This window comes from Oncorhynchus nerka, linkage group LG28, assembly GCF_034236695.1.
Source record: "Oncorhynchus nerka isolate Pitt River linkage group LG28, Oner_Uvic_2.0, whole genome shotgun sequence".
NCBI lineage: Eukaryota > Metazoa > Chordata > Actinopteri > Salmoniformes > Salmonidae > Oncorhynchus > Oncorhynchus nerka.
In genome coordinates, this window is record NC_088423.1 from 42062882 (window position 1) to 42084112 (window position 21231).

General features: G+C 42.4%; 1 protein-coding gene across 1 annotated transcript in view; it reads left to right on the top strand.

The window, feature by feature from the left end:
- LOC115113233 (sodium/potassium/calcium exchanger 3-like) overlaps positions 1–21231 on the top strand; it is a 136449-nt gene that overhangs the window by 95157 nt on the left and 20061 nt on the right. The window contains exons 3-5 of the mRNA XM_029640640.2: positions 19322–19398; positions 19758–19832; positions 19961–20045. Coding sequence (XP_029496500.1) covers positions 19322–19398; positions 19758–19832; positions 19961–20045 — 237 coding nt within the window. The remainder of the gene's footprint in view (positions 1–19321; positions 19399–19757; positions 19833–19960; positions 20046–21231) is intronic.

The window sequence follows — 21231 nt, forward strand, 5'->3', positions numbered from 1 at the left end:
AAAAGAAGCTACAATTCCCTGAAGTAATGTAAACAACATAGTTAGGCTTGAAACCCTGTCAAAAGTCACATAACTATTTAAACAAACCAGACTGGACCTCTGCGTAAAATAAAAGTATACAGCAAAACTTTAGCTACCTGGCATAGTGTGGATGTACAGTCGCTGGGTAGCACAGGCCGTATGCCAAGCCAGCCTGAAGCAGAAGTCTTTTCAGTGGGGAGAAAGCCATCCTCCTATTGTGTAGTGTGGGAGAAAGATCCGGAAAGATCATGATTCTGGCATCTCCGTACTTGAGCTCTCCCTTTGCTCAGGCAGCAGAGAGGATGCGTACAATGTCCTGGTACCATAGAAATGTAATGACAAATGCTCTGGGTGCAACCTGGCCACGCAGCACCTCTGTAGGGTGCGATTGGGCCCTCTCGATCTCCAGCGGGAATTTCGGAAATCCATTCCTGTAGAAAGGAGATTGCGTCTCTTCCCTCCACGGCCTCCGGCAAACCTTGAAGTCTCAAATTTGAGCGCCACATCCAGGATGGCAGCCTGGTGGTCAGCATGGTCTTTTTCTAACTTTGTCACTCGTCCCTTTGTGACTTTCTGGTCTTCATGGAATTTATCGACCCATACATCAATTTTGCTGAGGTGTTCAGAAATTGTCTCTTGGATTTTTGTTATACCCTTGTCCATCTCCATTCTGAACCATGCTAGTGCTTCTTCCGAGCTAGCATCCGCCAAGGCCGAAGGAGGGCTGTCAGAGAGGGGCATTTTTCCATGCCTCATCTGAGGTTTTGACATATTGGGCATCTTTTGCTTTGGCGATACAATAGATGTTTTAACTTCCTACTCACTGTTAGCGAACAGGTAAACCATTCAAAATGCCTTCAAATTGTTCGAAAGTTCGAGGATGCTACACAGATGCGTCTTGTTAGAGCATCGCCATTGTTGGAAGTCCCCCACTTCCTCCTGTATTCGTATGTAATGGATATTGGTTGTGTTTCAATCAAAAAATAACAAACCGAGTGTTTTCCAGCTTACAATGTTAAGCTGCACACTCTGAAGAGCTCAGGGTGAGTAGATGAGCTCAGGGCAAAAATCTCCTTCCAGAGAGACATCAGGTACTGTAACATACTTGTTACGCAACAGGACAGTTAACCTGCACTGCCCTCAAACCAAAGCACGCTGCCTGCTAATTATCTATAGGTTGTTTCAACTTGTCAATTTCAAATTATTTTCTAACAAGTTTTTGTATTAAAAATAAATAAACAACAGTTTGAATTGAGGTGTGTTCCGCCTCCTCATTAATTTACAAAAGAAGTAGCCCATTTCACTGTTGCGGACAATTTATGTTTGAGGCTTTACTGAGCCGGAGAAACTTCTCTCTACTCCCAAGCACATCCCCAGTGTTTCCCCAGATCAAGTATGAAGACATTGCACATCTCGAGTCAGAATTGTTCAAACTTTTTCCCCCAGCACATTTTAAGGCTAGCGCCCGCATTGCCTTCATTGTTGTTTTCCTTACAAATTGGACTTAAGACAAATAATAACTTTGTAAATGTGTGAGTTCCTATCAAAGTCAGTGCCTAATTTTCTGTATATTGTGTTGTTGTTTCTAGAGTAGCATTCAATATGTATATATGGATCGTAATTTATTTACTGTTTTATTCACGTTTTCATGTACTGGTGACAAATCATGCGTTCCGATTCCTGCATAGATTATAAAGGTGTAAAATACTTTTTTGAAGGTTGTACTATTTCTGATGAGCTAATTCTAAGCTATTTGCCAACTATGTGTGGCGCCATATTTGTTGACAACATACAATGCATTCTGTTTGTCACGTAAGCATCGGTCAGATAAAAGATGTTATAACAAGGGGTAGTTCACTCGTCTGACTTATGGTGCTTTCAAGACAACTGGGAACTGTGAAAAATATGAGGTCAAATCATGACGTCAGCGATCTTCAGGTCGAAAGGTCTAAGCTCTAGAAAGAGGCCCGAGTTCCTGAGTTGGAATTCTGAGTTGGAAGACCATTCAAAACTATTTTTCCCAGACGGAGCTTGTTTTTTTATCGAGTTCCCAGTTGTTTTGAACGCGACATCAGATTGTAAGTATGGTACCACAGGGTTGCCAGCTCAGACCGCACTTTCCAGGGGTTTTCTTTTAATTTAGCGTATAAACGTATCCTGTGTTTGCCCCCCATTTATTGATAAATCCCCCATCATAGTAATATTTCCCACATATCATATCCCCCCACGATACCTTCCCCCATTTCTGCCCCCCATAGACTTGAAAACCCCCCACAAATGAAATGAACCCTCCCCCACATCTGGGGTGATGATCTGTGTGGTGATAACATTTTATTTGCATTGTGATTTCTCAAAAATGGTAAACAAATTGTTAAGTCATGTGCTCCGGTTCATGTATACACTGTAACAAGTACATCAAAGATTTGTAATATGCTGAAAAGGGGCCAAATTAATTTAATATTTTTCAGACAATGGGCACTGCTATCTTTGAATTTGACTTTGTTTGTTTGCGTCTTATGGTGAATTGCATTCTGGGTTTAGGGAGTTCTCTCTTGTCTAACATAAACAAAGATGGCTGCCATCATAAAGAAAGTACCTGCTATGTGTTAGCTTAGCTGACACACATCTCTTTTCTAAACAATATTTCATTTCTCCCTTGTACTCACCAGAGCTGTGATACATTGTAAACAACTCTCGCTGTTAGGTGGCTAACTTATGTTTTTTTTTTGTCAGCGCAACCTGTTATTTAGATTGGTTTATGGGATGAGTTTGGCTGTGGATGTGTTCCATGTGATGTTTGGATGATAAAGTTTTGCATTTATCTTTTACAATAAAAGGTGAAATTGAGGCATAAATTTACAAATAACTTTATTTCCCAGCAGTAGAAAACATTGTTTAGATGCTTTTCAGACAATGCTGTTTAGACACATTTGTTGCATCATACGTCCTGTTGCTACTGTTCAAATCACATATTTGTGATGGGTCGCTGCAGGCACAAGTCAACAATGATCACAAATATGTGACCGTACACCTCAAAGGGTTAATATGCAGGAATATTTCACTTTCTCTGGTCATAGGAGTAACAACATGAATTGGTGCATGAGGCTGCATGACTGTGGAAGACTGTGTCCCCTTTTCTCAGGGGAGGGAGGGAGAGGAGAGACGGTGAGCCGGGTGAGAGGCAGCCTCACTGCTGCTCCCTCCCTCACTTCACTCAGACTGACCATCAGATGTGCAGGCCAATAGTCCAGTAAAAAAAACTACTTATTTTGCTCACTCAGCTGTGCTTCACAAGTAATACAACAAATTATCTATTGCCAGTGTGATCATATACATTGAATTTTTAAATATAATTTCAAAATGGTCTGAGAAGAACAACATTGGCAGGGAAATTCAAGCATAGCTAATATGCAGTGATAGTGTATTGGGCCTACAGCCTACTGCACAAAACCTCATTGCTACATAACTGTTTTTAATTGTTTACGGATGCCTTACATTTTTGAAGTCATGATTAAAAAAAAAATCTGATCGGTAGATCTTGAATTGCATTTTGACTCAGAAAGTGATCTTGACTCAGAAAAGGTGTGACCACTGCATTAGAATGTCGCGTTTATAGATGTTGAAGACTATATTTCCCAGCTGTCCCACCAACATCAGCTGTGGTGAAAGCAGCTGTGTGACCCAAGACTGGCGCTACAATGCCACTGTGATATGTGCGTGCGTGCATAACTGCAAGCCTCAATCAAGTTCATCTGTACTCATATAGCACATTTCAAACAAAGCGAGTGCAATCCAATGTGCTTCACACGAAAGGAGGAAACTATGAATAGGTGAACCATGTGTGTATGTGCCTTCTGGGATGTAGACAGCTAGCTCAGTGCTGTCTCTCTAACAACATACACTCCCATATTCCTATCACAAAGAAAAACAAACTACACCGCCAGGTGAAAACCATCTGTTGTGTGGTGTCTGTCTGCACTCAGTGTTTTTTTTTTACTGCTCTCAAAAGGATGCCCCTCCTGAGATCTGAGATCTCTTTAATGATGTAGAGGATTTGGAGGACTCGTCCTACTCTCTCTCTCTCCAGCACACAGCCTTATGTAATGATTGTGATGCTTATGTAAGCAGAGAGAGAGAGTAGTCAAGTCTTTGTTGTTCCTCAGCAGCTCTCTGCCCCCTGCAAGCCATCACAGCTCCCAGAGCGCCCAGGTCAATCCTGCCTGATCCAGTCTAGATTTAAAAGTCAGTGATTTTAGGTGTGTGCGTGTGCACGCACATGCGCGTGCGTGTATTTGTGTGTGTGTGTGTGTGTGTGTGTGTGTGTGTGTGTACGCACAAGCATGGGTGGGTGCTTATGTGTGTGTCAGGTTTGGCTTAAGACTGAATAGATTAGAAAAACAATAAAGAGCATCCTGTTTTGTGTATCTAAGTTATGTATAGAGTACATCAGAGATATAACCATCCACCAAAGTCATGACAACAACCAAAGCCCTAAAGGGACAGATGTGGCCAGAGTGTGAAGGTCTCATGGGTAACACGCCATCCACTTAGGTCACACTTTGATGTCATACACAACAGTGATAGGTCATCTTAAGGTCACATACTGTCAGTGTCACATGGAGCAAAATTAGCACCACACACATACAGAAATCCCAATTGTTAACACGTTTGGACCCAGAAGTAAATAAGGAAGCTGACCAAATTTCACAAGAATTTACTTATATGTTGTGTAATGTTCTTTTGAGTAAAACCAGATTGTATTCTACCCCGCTTAACGTTTTTTTAACAGTAGTTACAACAACCGTAGCTCCTCTAACACCCCTTACAGCACTTATGATGTCCTAATAATGTGTCATTCTCACTTTTTTGTCAGTATGGCAATATGCACTTAACCAGACTTCTGCATTATGTTCAGTAGTAGATTCTGTATTTCCAGCAATGGCTTATGCAGACAAAAGCATATTGTTTTGAGCCATCAGAAAGAACATGGAGTAGACTTTAGTGTAGGGCTAAATAAGGGACAGAGCACTCAAAGCTATTACTGTGGCATCAGAATATTCACAGAATCTATGCTGAGATTACTCTATGAATGACCTCATCCCCATGGTAGCAATATCACTTTTTCACATAGGGGGCATGGGTCGATAGTCTCTAACTGGCAGTACTTACTGTAATGCAATGTTTACCAACCGCAGTCCTTGAGTACCCCCAACTAGGGTTGCAAAGGGTTAGACATGTTCCATGGTAAGTTAAGCCTTGAAATTTGGTGGAATTATGCATAAATTCATCAAAAAAGTTGGTTTATAACAGTGAACCTTTTTTGTGGGATACACATAAGGCAATTCTATGTCTTGTGGCATATTTTGTTTAAACTATCCCCAATTCAATGGAATTGCAACCCTCCGCATGCACAGTGCATTCTTTCATCACATGTGAGGTGCACTCTTCCATCACATGTACAGCTAATTCTCAAGATCTTGCACACTAATGAGATGCTATTGAGCCCACACTACTACACTGTTTGAGCGAAGGACTACATGCTTTCTGGTAAGTTTTGATTACAATACTGGGTGGGGTGAATATATTTTATATGACATACATTATTTTTTGTTAACTTGTTAAATAGTAGCCTACAGCAAAGTGTGTTCATATATATTTTTTAACTTATTAACAATTTCTGAAGTTAGTTTTTGCTAACATGTGGATTTTAGCTTGCTTGATCCAGCAAACTGAGGAGTGTTAATTCACCTGTTTCCATAATGTATTTTACAAAGGATAATCTAACTGCTTAACTATTTATCTGTACATGGAATTGTATTTGGATTTTTTAAACATTTTTTTCTAATCTTTACAGGAAAATGCCAAGGGCACTATCTCATGTGTGGATACATTTCACTGCAGCTAATGTAGAAGGAAGAGCTGGGTATATTATTGTGCCAAATCATATGTGAAGAATGCAACAAAGATGCAGAATCATCTGGCCAAGTGCACAAAGTTCCCTCAGCGCTCACAACAAGCAACCTCTGACAAAAGTCCCTCTACTTCTATTTGAGGTGAAAATGATGAACAGACACCTTATCGATGGCAACAGCTCATGGTCCTCATGTTTTTTTTACTCAATGGAGGAACGTACCACAGAAGGTATATGCACTGGTGACAGACAATGCTGCGAACATGAAGGCTGCTTGGTCTAAAGTGGAGGAGTCCTACACTCAGATTACACCCATTGGCTGTGCTGCTCATGCATTGAATCTGCTCCTCAGGGACATCATGGCACTGAAACAATGGATACACTCTACAAGAGAGCCAAGGAAATGGTTAGGTATTTGAAGGGTCATCAAGTTATAGCAGCAATCTACCTCACCAAGCAAAGTGAGAAGAATAAGAGCACCACATTGAAGCTGCCCAGCAACACCTGTTGGGGTGGTGTTTTCATCATGTTTGACAGTCTCCTGGATGGGAAGGAGTTTCTCCAAGAATGGCCAGATCACAGTCTGCCGATATGGACAGCCCCATCAAGAGGATCCTCCTGGATGATGTATTTTGGGAGAGAGTGGTAAGCAGCCTGAAACTCCTGAAACCTATAGCAGTAGCCATTGCACAGATTGAGGGAGACAATGCCATCCTGTCTGATGTTCAGATTCTGTTTGCAGATGTAAGAGAAGATATCCGTACTGCCCTACCCACTTCACTGTCGCTCCAAGCAAAGGAAACTGCAGTTCTGAAATACATCAAAAAGCATGAAGACTTCTGCCCGAAGCCCAATCACGCCACAGCGTACATGTTGGACCCCGAGTATGCTGGCAAGAACATCCTGTCTGGTGCAGAGATCAACAAGGCCTATGGTATCATCACTACCGTGTCTCGCCACCTTTGCCTGGATGAGGGCAAGTTTCTTGGCAGTCTGGCAAAGTGGCAAAGTTCACTTCCAAGCAAGGGCTTTGGGATGGAGATGCAATATGGCAGTTGTGCCAACATATCTCATCAGCCACCTGGTGGAAGGGACTTTGTGGATCTTTCCCCTGTTGCATCCATCATCCTCCAAATCCCACCAACATCAGCCGCCACAGAGCGCAACTGGTCCTTCTTTGGGTACACACACACCAAAGCATGCAACAGGCTGACCAATACAAGGGTTTAAAAATTATTGTCCATCCGGGCAAATTTGAGGCTTTTTGAGCCTGACAATGAGCCATCCTCAACAGGGTTGGAAAGTGACAGTAAAGATGAGGCCTCAGAGTCTGATGTTCAAGAGGTGAACATTGAGGAGATCCAGGAAGAAGACATGGAAGCCTGAGAGGAAGACAACCAAAGCTATAGTTTCTAGACTATCATTTTACAGATGTATGTTGAAAGCGTTTGGGGGAGATGCGATGGGTCATTGGGGATCATTCAATATTCCCTTACTTTTGTTGTTCAGTGAAATCATCCAAAGTGAAGAGTCAACTCATTTAATTAAATTTAAATTCGTAACTAAATAGTTTTTTTTATTTCTATTGGAAGGATTTAATCATTTGCAATTATGTCTACTTAAGATAAGGTAAAAGGTTGATGTTTCAGTCTCCTTATGATATGGTAAATATATCCAATGCAAAAACCATCTACATTTAAATGGTATTAATATTAATTTGCATATATTTCCATTAATTCTCATATTTTCCCGTTAATTCCCATGGAAAGTTTCCCTCTGAATATTCCCCAAAATGTGCAGCACAATTATGTTGTGCCTCGGATAAGCTCACCCTATTTATCTAATTGAAGGCTTGATGATTAGTTGAGAAGTTGAATCAGGTGTGCTTGTCTGGGGCTACAACAAAAATGTGTACTGTTGGGAAAACTTGAGAACTGGAGTTGGAAAACACTGCTGTAATGTATGTGGACGTGTAGTGTTGTCCTTCCTGCAGGGGTGTTTTCTCCCAATGCCAGGCTGAGGAGTGTCTCTGTGGGCATGACCTGTCAGTCTGGCCTCCTCCTCTCCAGCCCTCCACACACCCCTCTCCTATCTAACCCTTCACACTCACACCTCTTAAGGCTTAATCTTAACTGGGAAACCAGTGGCTGCTGCTGATTGGCTGAATACCCGTGGTGTGGTTGGAGTTGACAACAAGGAAATATGATGTCAAGTTTTGGAACTACCGGTAATTTTTTGGAAAAGATATATAAAGCAAACTGTGCATAAATACGCCTACTACACTTTTGCATGTCAAAAACCGAATGACCACTGCTGCACATGCTGCCACTGTTTTGAACATATTAGATTATACTATACTGGACAAAAATATAAACACAACATGCAACAATTTCAAGATTTTACTGAGTTACAGTTCATATAAGGATATCAGTCAATTTAAATAAATGCATTAGTCTCTAATCTATGGATTTAACATGACTGGATGGGCCTATTAGGACACCCACTGGGGAGCCAGGCCCAGACAATCAGAATTAGTTTTTCCCCACAAAGGGGCTTTATTACAAACAGAAACACTCCTCAGTTTCATCAGCTGTCTGGGTGGCTGGTCGCAGGTGAAGAAGCCAGATATGGAGGTCCTGGGCTGGCGTGGCTACACGTGGTCTGCAGATTTTAGTCCGGTTGGACGTACTGGCAAATTCTATAAAACGGCGTTGGAGCCAGTTTATGGTAGAGAATTTAAAATTAAAATAATCTGGCAACAGCTCTGGTGGACATTCATGCAGCCAGCATGTCAATTGCACACTCCCTCAAAAATTGAGACATCTGTGGCATTGTGTTGTGTGACAAAACTGCACATTTTAGAGTGTCCTTTTATCGTCACCAGCACAAGGTGCACCTGTGTAATGAGCATTACTGTGATCTTTACATGTTTATATATTGCGTTTATATTTTTGTTCAATATATTTAGAATGAACAGCTAGCTCATGAACGAACGAGTTCACCAGGGAGAATGCAACAAGCATACAGATGCAATATGTGTAACACATTATCTAACTGGAGATAGCTAGCTAACATATAAGGGGGAACTGCCCCAAATAAACCTCAGGATTTCATAGAATAAATTATAACAGAAGTCATAAACAGCTCAATGCTTGAAGCACAGCGAAGAGCTGCTGGCAAAATGCACGAGAGTGCTGTTAGAATGAATGCTTACGAACCTGATGCTGACTACCATCGCTCAGTCAGACTGCTCTATCAAATATCAAATCATAGACTTAATTATAACATAATAACACACAGAAATACGAGCCTTTGGTCATTAATATGGTCGAATCCGGAAACTATAATTTCGAAAAACAAAACGTTTATTCTTTCAGTGAAATAAGGAACTGTTCTGTATTTTATCTAACGGGTGGCATCCCAAAGTCTAAATATTGCTGTTACATTGCACAACCTTCAATGTCATGTCATAATTACGTAAAATTCTGGCAAATTAGTTTGTAACGAGCCAGGCTGCCCAAACTGTTGCATATACCCTGACTCTGCGTGCAATAAACGCAAGAGAAGTGACACAATTTAATCTCTTTAATATTGCCTGCTAACTTGGATTCCTTTTAGCTAAATATGCAGGATTAAAAATATATACTTCTGTGTATTGATTTTAAGAAAGCATTGGTGTTTATGGTTAGGTACCGTCGTGCAACGATTGTGCTTTTTTCGCAAATGCGCTTTTTTAAAATCATCCCCCAGCGTTGCATTGATTATATGCAACGCAGGACACGCTAGAAAAACTAGTAATATCATCAACCATGTGTAGTTAACTATTGATTATGATTGATTGATTGATTGTTTTTTATAAGGTAAGTTTTATGCTAGCTAGCAACTTACTGCATTCGCGTAACAGGCAGGCTCCTCGTGGAGTGCAATAAGAGGCAGGTGGTTAGAGCGTTGGACTAGTTAACTGTAAGGTTGCAAGATTGAATCCCGGAGCTGACAAGGTAAAAATCTGTCGTTCTGTCCCTGAACAAGGCAGTTAACCCACCGTTCCTAGGCCGTCATTGAAAATAAGAATGTGTTCTAAACTGACTTGCCTAGTTAAATAAAGGTTAAATAAAAAATAAATGGAAATCAAATCAAATCAAATTTATTTATATAGCCCTTCGTACATCAGCTGATATCTCAAAGTGCTGTACAGAAACCCAGCCTAAAACCCCAAACAGCAAACAATGCAGGTGTAAAAGCACGGTGGCTAGGAAAAACTCCCTAGAAAGGCCAAAACCTAGGAAGAAACCTAGAGAGGAACCAGGCTATGTGGGGTGGCCAGTCCTCTTCTGGCTGTGCCGGGTAGAGATTATAACTGAACATGACCAAGATGTTCAAATGTTCATAAATGACCAGCATGGTCGAATAATAATAAGGCAGAACAGTTGAAACTGGAGCAGCAGCACAGTCAGGTGGACTGGGGACAGCAAGGAGTCATCATGTCAGGTAGTCCTGGGGCACGGTCCTAGGGCTCAGGTCCTCCGAGAGAGAGAAAGAAAGAGATAATTAGAGAGAGCATATGTGGGGTGGCCAGTCCTCTTCTGGCTGTGCCGGGTGGAGATTATAACAGAACGTGGCCAAGATGTTCAAATGTTCATAAATGACCAGCATGGTTGAATAATAGTAAGGCAGAACAGTTGAAACTGGAGCAGCAGCATGGCCAGGTGGACTGGGGACAGCAAGGAGTCATCATGTCAGGTAGTCCTGGGACATGGTCCTAGGGCCCAGGCCAGTTGAAACTGGAGCAGCAGCATGGTCAGGTGGACTGGGGACAGCAAGGAGACATCATGTCAGGTAGTCCTGGGGCATGGTCCTAGGGCTCAGGTCCTCCGAGAGAGAGAAAGAAAGAGAGAAGGAGAGAATTAGAGAACGCACACTTAGATTCACACAGGACACCGAATAGGACAGGAGAAGTACTCCAGATATAACAAACTGACCCTAGCCCCCCGACACATAAACTACTGCAGCATAAATACTGGAGGCTGAGACAGGAGGGGTCAGGAGACACTGTGGCCCCATCCGAGGACACCCCCGGACAGGGCCAAACAGGAAGGATATAACCCCACCCACTTTGCCAAAGCACAGCCCCCACACCACTAGAGGGATATCTTCAACCACCAACTTACCATCCTGAGACAAGGCCGAGTATAGCCCACAAAGATCTCCGCCACGGCACAACCCAGGGGGGCGCCAACCCAGACAGGCTGACCACAACAGTGAATCAACCCACCCAGGTGACGCACCCCCCCCAGGGACGGCATGAGAGAGCCCCAGTAAGCCAGTGACTTAGCCCCCGTAACAGGGTTAGAGGCAGAGAATCCCAGTGGAAAGAGGGGAACCGGCCAGGCAGAGACAGCAAGGGCGGTTCGTTGCTCCAGAGCCTTTCCGTTCACCTTCCCACTCCTGGGCCAGACTACACTCATAATAATATGACCCACTGAAGAGATGAGTCTTCAGTAAAGACTTAAAGGTTGAGACCGAGTTTGCGTCTCTGACATGGGTAGGCAGACCGTTCCATAAAAATGGAGCTCTATAGGAGAAAGCCCTGCCTCCAGCTGTTTGCTTAGAAATTCTAGGGACAATTAGGAGGCCTGCGTCTTGTGACCGTAGCGTACGTGTAGGTATGTACGGCAGGACCAAATCAGAGAGATAGGTAGGAGCAAGCCCATGTAATGCTTTGTAGGTTAGCAGTAAAACCTTGAAATCAGCCCTTGCTTTGACAGGAAGCCAGTGTAGAGAGGCTAGCACTGGAGTAATATGATCAAATTTTTTGGTTCTAGTCAGGATTCTAGCAGCCGTATTTAGCACTAACTGAAGTTTATTTAGTGCTTTATCCGGGTAGCCGGAAAATAGAGCATTGCAGTAGTCTAACCTAGAAGTGACAAAAGCATGGATTAATTTTTCTGCATCATTTTTGGACAGAAAGTTTCTGATTTTTGCAATGTTACGTAGATGGAAAAAAGCTGTCCTCGAAATGGTCTTGATATGTTCTTCAAAAGAGAGATCAGGGTCCAGAGTAACGCCGAGGTCCTTCACAGTTTTATTTGAGACGACTGTACAACCATTAAGATTAATTGTCAGATTCAACAGAAGATCTCTTTGTTTCTTGGGACCTAGAACAAGCATCTCTGTTTTGTCCGAGTTTAATAGTAGAAAGTTTGCAGCCATCCACTTCCTTATGTCTGAAACACATGCTTCTAGTGAGGGCAATTTTGGAGCTTCACCATGTTTCATTGAAATGTACAGCTGTGTGTCATCCGCATAGCAGTGAAAGTTTACATTATGTTTTCGAATAACATCCCCAAGAGGTAAAATATATAGTGAAAACAATAGTGGTCCTAAAACAGAACCTTGAGGAACACCGAAATTTACAGTTGATTTGTCAGAGGACAAACCATTCACAGAGACAAACTGATATCTTTCCGACAGATAAGATCTAAACCAGGCCAGAACATGTCCGTGTAGACCAATTTGGGTTTCCAATCTCTCCAAAAGAATGTGGTGATCGATGGTATCAAAAGCAGCACTAAGGTCTAGGAGCACGAGGACAGATGCAGAGCCTCGGTCCGATGCCATTAAAATGTAATTTACCACCTTCACAAGTGCCGTCTCAGTGCTATGATGGGGTCTAAAACCAGACTGAAGCATTTCGTATACATTGTTTGTCTTCAGGAAGGCAGTGAGTTGCTGCGCAACAGCCTTCTCTAAAATTTTTGAGAGGAATGGAAGATTCGATATAGGCCGATAGTTTTTTATATTTTCTGGGTCAAGGTTTGGCTTTTTCAAGAGAGGCTTTATTACTGCCACTTTTAGTGAGTTTGGTACACATCCGGTGGATAGAGAGCCGTTTATTATGTTCAACATAGGAGGGCCAAGCACAGGAAGCAGCTCTTTCAGTAGTTTAGTTGGAATAGGGTCCAGTATGCAGCTTGAAGGTTTAGAGGCCATGATTATTTTCATCATTGTGTCAAGAGATATAGTACTAAAAGACTTGAGCGTCTCTCTTGATCCTAGGTCCTGGCAGAGTTGTGCAGACTCAGGACAACTGAGGTTTGGAGGAATACGCAGGTTTAAAGAGGAGTCCGTAATTTGCTTTCTAATAATCATAATCTTTTCCTCAAAGAAGTTCATGAATTTATCACTGCTAAAGTGAAAGTCATCCTCTCTTGGGGAATGCTGCTTTTTAGTTAGCTTTGCGACAGTATCAAAAAGGAATTTCGGATTGTTCTTATTTTCCTCAATTAAGGTAGAAAAATAGGATGATCGAGCAGCAGTAAGGGCTCTTCGGTACTGCACGGTACCGTCCTTCCAAGCTAGTCGGAAGACTTCCAGTTTGGTGTGGCGCCATTTCCGTTCCGATTTTCTGGAAGCTTGCTTCAGAGCTCGGGTATTTTCTGTGTACCAGGGAGCTAGTTTCTTATGAGACATTTTTTTAGTTTTTAGGGGTGCAACTGCATCTAGGGTATTGCGCAAGGTTAAATTGAGATCCTCAGTTAGGTGGTTAACGGATTTTTGTCCTCTGGCGTCCTTGGGTAGGCAGAGGGAGTCTGGAAGGGCATCAAGGAATCTTTGTGTTGTCTGTGAATTTATAGCACAACTTTTGATGTTCCTTGGTTGGGGTCTGAGCAGATTATTTGTTGCAATTGCAAACGTAATAAAATGGTGGTCCGATAGTCCAGGATTATGAGGAAAAAGATCCACAACATTTATTCCATGGGACAAAACTAGGTCCAGCGTATGACTGTGACAGTGAGTGGGTCCAGAGACATGTTGGACAAAACCCACTGAGTCGATGATGGCTCTGAAAGCCTTTTGGAGTGGGTCTGTGGACTTTTCCATTTGAATATTAAAGTCACCAAAGATTAGAATATTATCTGCTATGACTACAAGGTCCGATAGGAATTCAGGGAACTCAGTGAGAAACGCTGTATATGGCCCAGGAGGCCTGTAAACAGTAGCTATAAAAAGTGATTGAGTAGGCTGCATAGATTTCATGACTAGAAGCTCAAAAGACGAAAACGTAATTTTTTTTTTTGTAAATTGAAATTTGCTATCGTAAATGTTAGCAACACCTCCGCCTTTGCGGGATGCACGGGGATATGGTCACTAGTGTAGCCAGGAGGTGAGGCCTCATTTAACACAGTAAATTCATCAGGCTTAAGCCATGTTTCAGTCAGGCCAATCACATCAAGATTATGATCAGTGATTAGTTCATTGACTATAATTGCCTTTGAAGTAAGGGATCTAACATTAAGTAGCCCTATTTTGAGATGTGAGGTATCATGATCTCTTTCAGTAATGACAGGAATGGAGGTGGTCTTTATCCTTGTGAGATTGCTAAGGCGAACACCGCCATGTTTAGTTTTGCCCAACCTAGGTCGAGCCACAGACACGGTCTCAATGGTGATAGCTGAGCTGACTACACTGACTATGCTAGTGGCAGACTCCACTATGCTGGCAGGCTGGCTAATAGCCTGCTGCCTGGCCTGCACCCTATTTCATTGTGGAGCTAGAGGAGTTAGAGCCCTGTCTATGTTGGTAGATAAGATGAGAGCACCCCTCCAGCTAGGATGGAGTCCGTCACTCCTCAGCAGGTCAGGCTTGGTCCTGTTTGTGGGTGAGTCCCAGAAAGAGGGCCAATTATCTACAAATTCTATCTTTTGGGAGGGGCAGAAAACAGTTTTCAACCAGCGATTGAGTTGTGAGACTCTGCTGTAGAGCTCATCACTCCCCCTAACTGGGAGGGGGCCAGAGACAATTACTCGATGCCGACACATCTTTCTAGCTGATATGCACGCAGAAGCTATGTTGCGCTTGGTGATCTCTGACTGTTTCATCCTAACATCGTTGGTGCCGACGTGGATAACAATATCTCTATACTTACATTTACATTTACATTTAAGTCATTTAGCAGACGCTCTTATCCAGAGCGACTTACAAATTGGTGCTTTCACCTTATGACATCCAGTGGAACAGCCACTTTACAATAGTGCATCTAGGTCTTTTAAGGGGGGAGAAGGATTACTTTATCCTATCCTAGGTATTCCTTAAAGAGGTGGGGTTTCAGGTGTCTCCGGAAGGTGGTGATTGACTCCGCTGTCCTGGCGTCGTGAGGGAGTTTGTTCCACCATTGGGGGGCCAGAGCAGCGAACAGTTTTGACTGGGCTGAGCGGGAACTGTACTTCCTCAGTGGTAGGGAGGCGAGCAGGCCAGAGGTGGATGAACGCAGTGCCCTTGTTTGGGTGTAGGGCCTGATCAGAGCCTGGAGGTACTGAGGTGCCGTTCCCCTCACAGCTCCGTAGGCAAGCACCATGGTCTTGTAGCGGATGCGAGCTTCAACTGGAAGCCAGTGGAGGGAGCGGAGGAGCGGGGTGACGTGAGAATACTCTCTACACTCGCCAGTTTTAGCTTTAGCCAGCACCATCTTCAGATTAGCCTTAACGTCGGTAGCCCTGCCCCCGGGTAAACAGTGTATGATCGCTGGATGATTCGCTTTAAGTCTAATACTGCGGGTAATGGAGTCGCCAATGACTAGAGTTTTCAATTTGTCAGAGCTAATGGTGGGAAGCTTCGGCGTCTCAGACCCCGTAACGGGAGGAGTAGAGACCAGAGAAGACTCGGCCTCTGACACCGACCTGCTGCTTAATGGGGAAAACCGGTTGAAAGTTTCTGTCGGCTGAATGAGCGACACCGGTTGAGCGTTCCTACAGCATTTCCTTCCAGAAACCGTGGCTGCGGGGACTGTGCCAGGGGATTTATACTACTATCTGTACTTACTGGTGGCACAGACGCTGTTTCATCCTTTCCTACACTGAAATTACTCTTGCCTAACGATTGCGTCTGAAGCTGGGCTTGCAGTACAGCTATCCTCGCCGTAAGGCGAGCACAGCGGCTGCAATTAGAAGGCATCATGTTAATGTTACTACTTAGCTTCGGCTGTTGGAGGTCCTGACGAATCGTGTCCAGATAAAGCGTCCGGAGTGAAAAAGTTGAGGAAAAAATAAATAAATATATGAACGGTAATTAAAAAGTGAAAACCGTAAAGTTGTCAGGTAGCAAAATAGGTTGGCAACAAAACGCACAGCAACTCGAAAACAAGCCTGCAAGTTGTGACCGGAAATGACGTAGCGTAGTGACGCCTCTTGGTCCCTTCACAACAACAGTTGATCCAATACTAGACTAAGCTTGGTTTGAATACAGGATGCACCTGAGCTCAATTTCGAGTCTCATAGAAAAGGGTCTTGATACTTATGTAAATGAAGTATTTCTGTTTTTATTTATTTATTTAATTGCAAACATTTTTAAAAACCTGTTTTTGCTTCATCATTATCAGGTATTGTGTGTAGATTGATGAGCATCATTTTTTTTATTTAATCCACTTTGGCTGTAACGTAACAAAATGTGGAAAAGGGGAAGGGGTCTGAATACTTTCTGAATGCCCTGTATGCTTTCATACTGCTTCAATACAAAGAGCAAAAGATCATACTGGATAGAGCTCGATCTTCTGTTATGTGTTTTAAGACTAGGAAGAATGACATGGTAAAAGATGCCCCAAAAGGACTTTATTCAGTTGATTCATAATTCAACAAAATACCACTACCACTACCAAGAATCACTAAACTGAAATAAGCTGATGTGAACTCCAACACAAAAGCCCTCTCTTAATTGATGGAGAGGGCTATTTTGTTTATCTAATCATCTTGTCAGCTCTTGTTTTGTTCTTGTTGATGTAGTTATTTGTTGGTTGGTTTTTGCTGGTTGGCATGTGGTTGAAGTATTTGTAATGACTCGCACCATGTGTGTGTGCCTTTGTATATGTCTGTGTGTTTGTGTGTGGAGCTCTGAGCAGTGAAGCCATACTTGTTAGTTGTGCTGTTGGCAGCAGGGTTGGTGTGGTGAGTGGGTCCCTGAGTGGTTACCCTGTATAAGTGTAGGCAGCACTAGTCCAGCACTGGGTACAGAGTGGACAATAGCCTTGGGCCTGCTTGCTTTGGCTGCAGAGCCACTGTGTAAAATGCATTCCGGTGTGTTGCCTACTGGGAGAATGTGTCTGTACTGCACTTAAGGGATGGTGGTAGGAAGGGAGGGATCAACCTAATTTTATTTGTCACATGGTTCGAATACAACAGGTGTAGACTTTACTGTGAAATGTTTACTTATGAGTCCTTCCCAAAAGTGCAGAGTTAAAAATAGTATCACAAGAAGAATAAAATACAATGAGAATGAAGCTATACTGAACACAAATATAAGCGTAACATGTAATGAGTTGGTCCCATGTTTCATGAGCTGAAATATCCCAGAAATCTTTCGTATGCACAAAAAGCTTTTCTCTCAAATGATGTGCACAAATCTGTTTACATCCCTGTTAGCGAGCATTTATCCTTTGCCAAGATAATCCATCCACCTGACAGGTGTGGCATATCAAGAAGCTGATGTTTTCCTCTGTCTTTTCCTTTATTCTCTTTAGTTCCTTCTCTTGGTTTTTGGTGCATTGGATGGTTCTTGGGGGGTGGGGAATGGAATTCATTTTCTTTTTTTTTTTCTTCCTGGGGTACTGTGGGAGGTGTCTCGAATGGTTGAGGGACAGCTATTGGAGAACTGTGAGGGGATCTTGGAGGGTTTGGGTTCACGTTTTTTTGGCCTGGTGGTATAGCGGTCAACATGCCCTTGGGCAGGGCATTGACCCTGTGTAACGGTATTCGTCGTCTGAAGAAGAGGAAGAGGAATCATCAGACCAAAGTGCAGCGTGGTAAGTGTTCATGCCTTTTATTGGAACTGAACACTATAACAAAAATAGCAAAGAGAATAACCGAAACCAAAACAATCCTGTAAGGTGCAAAACAACAAACAGAAATAAACTACCCACAAAAACCATGTGGGAAAAAGGTACCTAAGTATGGTTCCCAATCAGAGACAACGATAGACAGCTGTCCCTGATTGAGGACCATACCCAGCCAAAACAAAGAAATATAAAAACATAGAAAAAAATAACCAAAAACTAACACTGGTTAGGGCCAGTTCGTTCCTCTGTCCAGTGTCTGTGTTCTTTTGCCTATCTTTTCTTTTTATTGGCCATTATGAGATGGGTTTTTATTTGCAACTCTGTCTAGAAGGCCAGCATCCCGGAGTCGCCTCTTCACTGTTGACATTGAGATTGGTGTTTTGCGAGTACTATTTAATGAAACTGCCAGTTGAGAACTTGTGAGGCGTTTGTTTTTTAAAGTAGACAATATAATGTACTTGTCCTCTTGCTCAGTTGTGCACTGGGGCCTCCCATTCTTTCTATTGTGGTTAGAGCCAGTTTGCCCTGTTCTGTGAATCGAGTAGTACACAAAGTTGTATGAGCTCTTCAGTTTCTTGGCAATTTCTCGCATGGAATAGCCTTCATTTCTCAGAACAAGAATATACTGACGAGTTTCAGAAGAAAGGTATTTGTTTCTGGCCGTTTTGAGCCTGTAATCGAACCCCTAAATGCTGATGCTCCAGATACTCAACTAGTCTAAAGAAGGCCAGTTTTATTGATTCTTTAATCAGGACTACAGTTTTCAGCTGTGCTAACACAATTGCAAAAGGTTTTTCTAATGATCAATTAGCCTTTTAAAATGATAAACTCGGATTAGCTAACACGATGTGCCCCATTGGAACACAGGAGTGATGGTTGCTGATAATGGGCTTCTGTACGCCTATGTAGATATTCCATTAAAAAAACATCAATTTCCAGCTACAATTGACATTTACAACATTAAGCATGTCTACACTGTATTTCTGATCAATTTGATGTTATTGTAATGGAAAATAAAAATAGCTTTTCCTTACAAAAACAAGAACCTTTCTAAGTGACCCCAAACTTTTGAACAGTAGTGTACATATGTGCTCCTTCGTCTTTTCTCAAATGTGGTCATATTTCCCTTGTTTTTGTCTCCCACACATGGCTTGGCTCTCTCTGTCACTCATCCCGCTCTCCTCTCTATCTCGCTCTCTCTCTTCTCACCCCCCCTCTGTCTCTCTCTCTCTCTCTCTCTGGGGCCTTGTCAATTCCTATGAGTTGAGATGGCTGTGTTGTGTTTGGGCACTGAGGGCAGACTGAAGATAGCTGACTCACACAACCTCTTGGGTGTTCAGAGTGAAAATGTCACTGCACATTGAGCAGCCATCAACACGCATGCACACACACTGCTCCACTCACAAATACACACAAACAAACACGCAATCATGGCAAGGCTATTTTTAGGTCCTGTCACTCAAATAGACTGTGTATGGTTGTGCCAGTGCACGTGTCTCTGCTGCACTAAATGAGACTGTGTTTCTCCCTGTTTAGTAATATATGTGTGTGTGTTTTCTCTCCAGCGTTACATGAGTTCCCCACAGACCTGTTCACCAACCAGGAGCGCACAGAGGGAGCTGTGGCCCTACACGTCCTGTTTGTGAGTGTCCAACCCCTCAACACACACCTGTACACACACTCTACTATACATACACTTTTGCCACGCTACCTTCCACTGACTGTGTGATGCACTGACCATACATTTAAAAGCAGGATTATTTTTTATCTCTGGCTGGCTGGGGTGCGACATGTTGGACAGAGGCTTAGCTGACATACGAGGCCACTGGCACAGAGAGTGTCTTGGCTTAGGATACTTTTGCGCAAAAGACAGACACATTGAACTAAGGGACACTATTTGTGCATAACATGAAGAAACTCAAGTTCCAGGACACTGCAGAGATCACCAAGTTTGTTCATGCAAGGGTATGTGTTTTTGTTTTGTGCTATACTCTTCTGTAGGCCATGTACATGTTCTATGCACTGGCTCTGGTGTGTGACGACTACTTTGTTCCCTCTCTGGAGAAGATATGCGAGGTAAGAAGGTTATGCAATATTCTGTAACAGGGTCGGGGTCAATTCATTTGGAATTTTAAGGATACAGTTCTTCTTTTCAAGATGTGCTTTCTACTCTCTGTCTCTCTCTCTCTGTCTCTCTCTTTCAGCGTCTACATCTTAGTGAGGATGTGGCAGGTGCAACCTTCATGGCAGCCGGCAGTTCAGCTCCTGAACTCTTCACCTCTGTTATCGGTGAGACATGTACAGACACACAGATGGACACATCTTTGTCATTTATTATACACATTCCACTTGGCACAAACTGATTGATTCAATGTTTTTTCAACATAATTTGTCAACATATTGTGACGTGGAATCTACATTGGTTTGGAAAAAAGTCATCAACTGTTGTTTTGAGGGTGAAATTTCAACCACAGGATTGTGTCATCATTGTAATCAATTTTCAACATATTTAGACAGGGTTTGTCTATGTTGAATTTTTACCTTTGGAACAACATCAGATCTTCAACGATATATACTGTACATGATCAAAAACTGAAAATAGACAATACATATTGTATTGTCCTTGGATTTCAAGCTTTGGTTGATTTCAAATGTAATCTTCAAGTTAATTATTATAGCTCTAAGTCAAATTTTATGTAAAGTGTATTTAAAGTTTGATTAGATTTAGTCATATTCTTTAATTTAGATTTTTGGTTGAAATTGAGACTTAAATCCAACATACTGTATATATTATTAATTTGTATACCAACTGGAATTAAACATCTTATTTATTTTTATTTAACTAGGGCTATTTACAATGACGGTCTACCCTGGCCAAACCCTAACCCGGACGATGCTGGGCCAATTATGCGCCGCCCAATCAGACTCCCGATCACAGCCGGTTGTGATACAGCCTGGAATCAAACCAGGGTCTGTAGTGATTAGAGGTCGACCGATTATGATTTTTCAACACCGATACCGATTATTGGAGGACAAAATAGCCGATACCGATTGAATCGGCCGATTTTTTAAATGTATATATATTTATACACATTTTTGTAATAATGACAATTGCAACAATACTGAATGAACAATGAATACTTTTATTTTAACTTAATATAATACATATTATGGGCTTTTGGATGGGTGTTCTTAAGGTGATTCCACGGGTTGGTGGTATTTTTTTATTTAGCCGTTGCTGACCCCATGCTTACATCTTTATCACAAATAAGACACCTAGCTTTCCCTGGTGCCAATTCCATGTAATAGTCCCACACTGGTGCTCTGCTTTTCTCTGCCATCTGTAAAACACACACACAGCTCTGAAGTGACAGTGATACTGAAGAGTCTGCGTAGGAGACAAATACTCTCAACTGTTTGAATAAAAATTCAAGTTCAAGTTGCCTGTGATGAATGTTGAAAACAAAAACTGTAA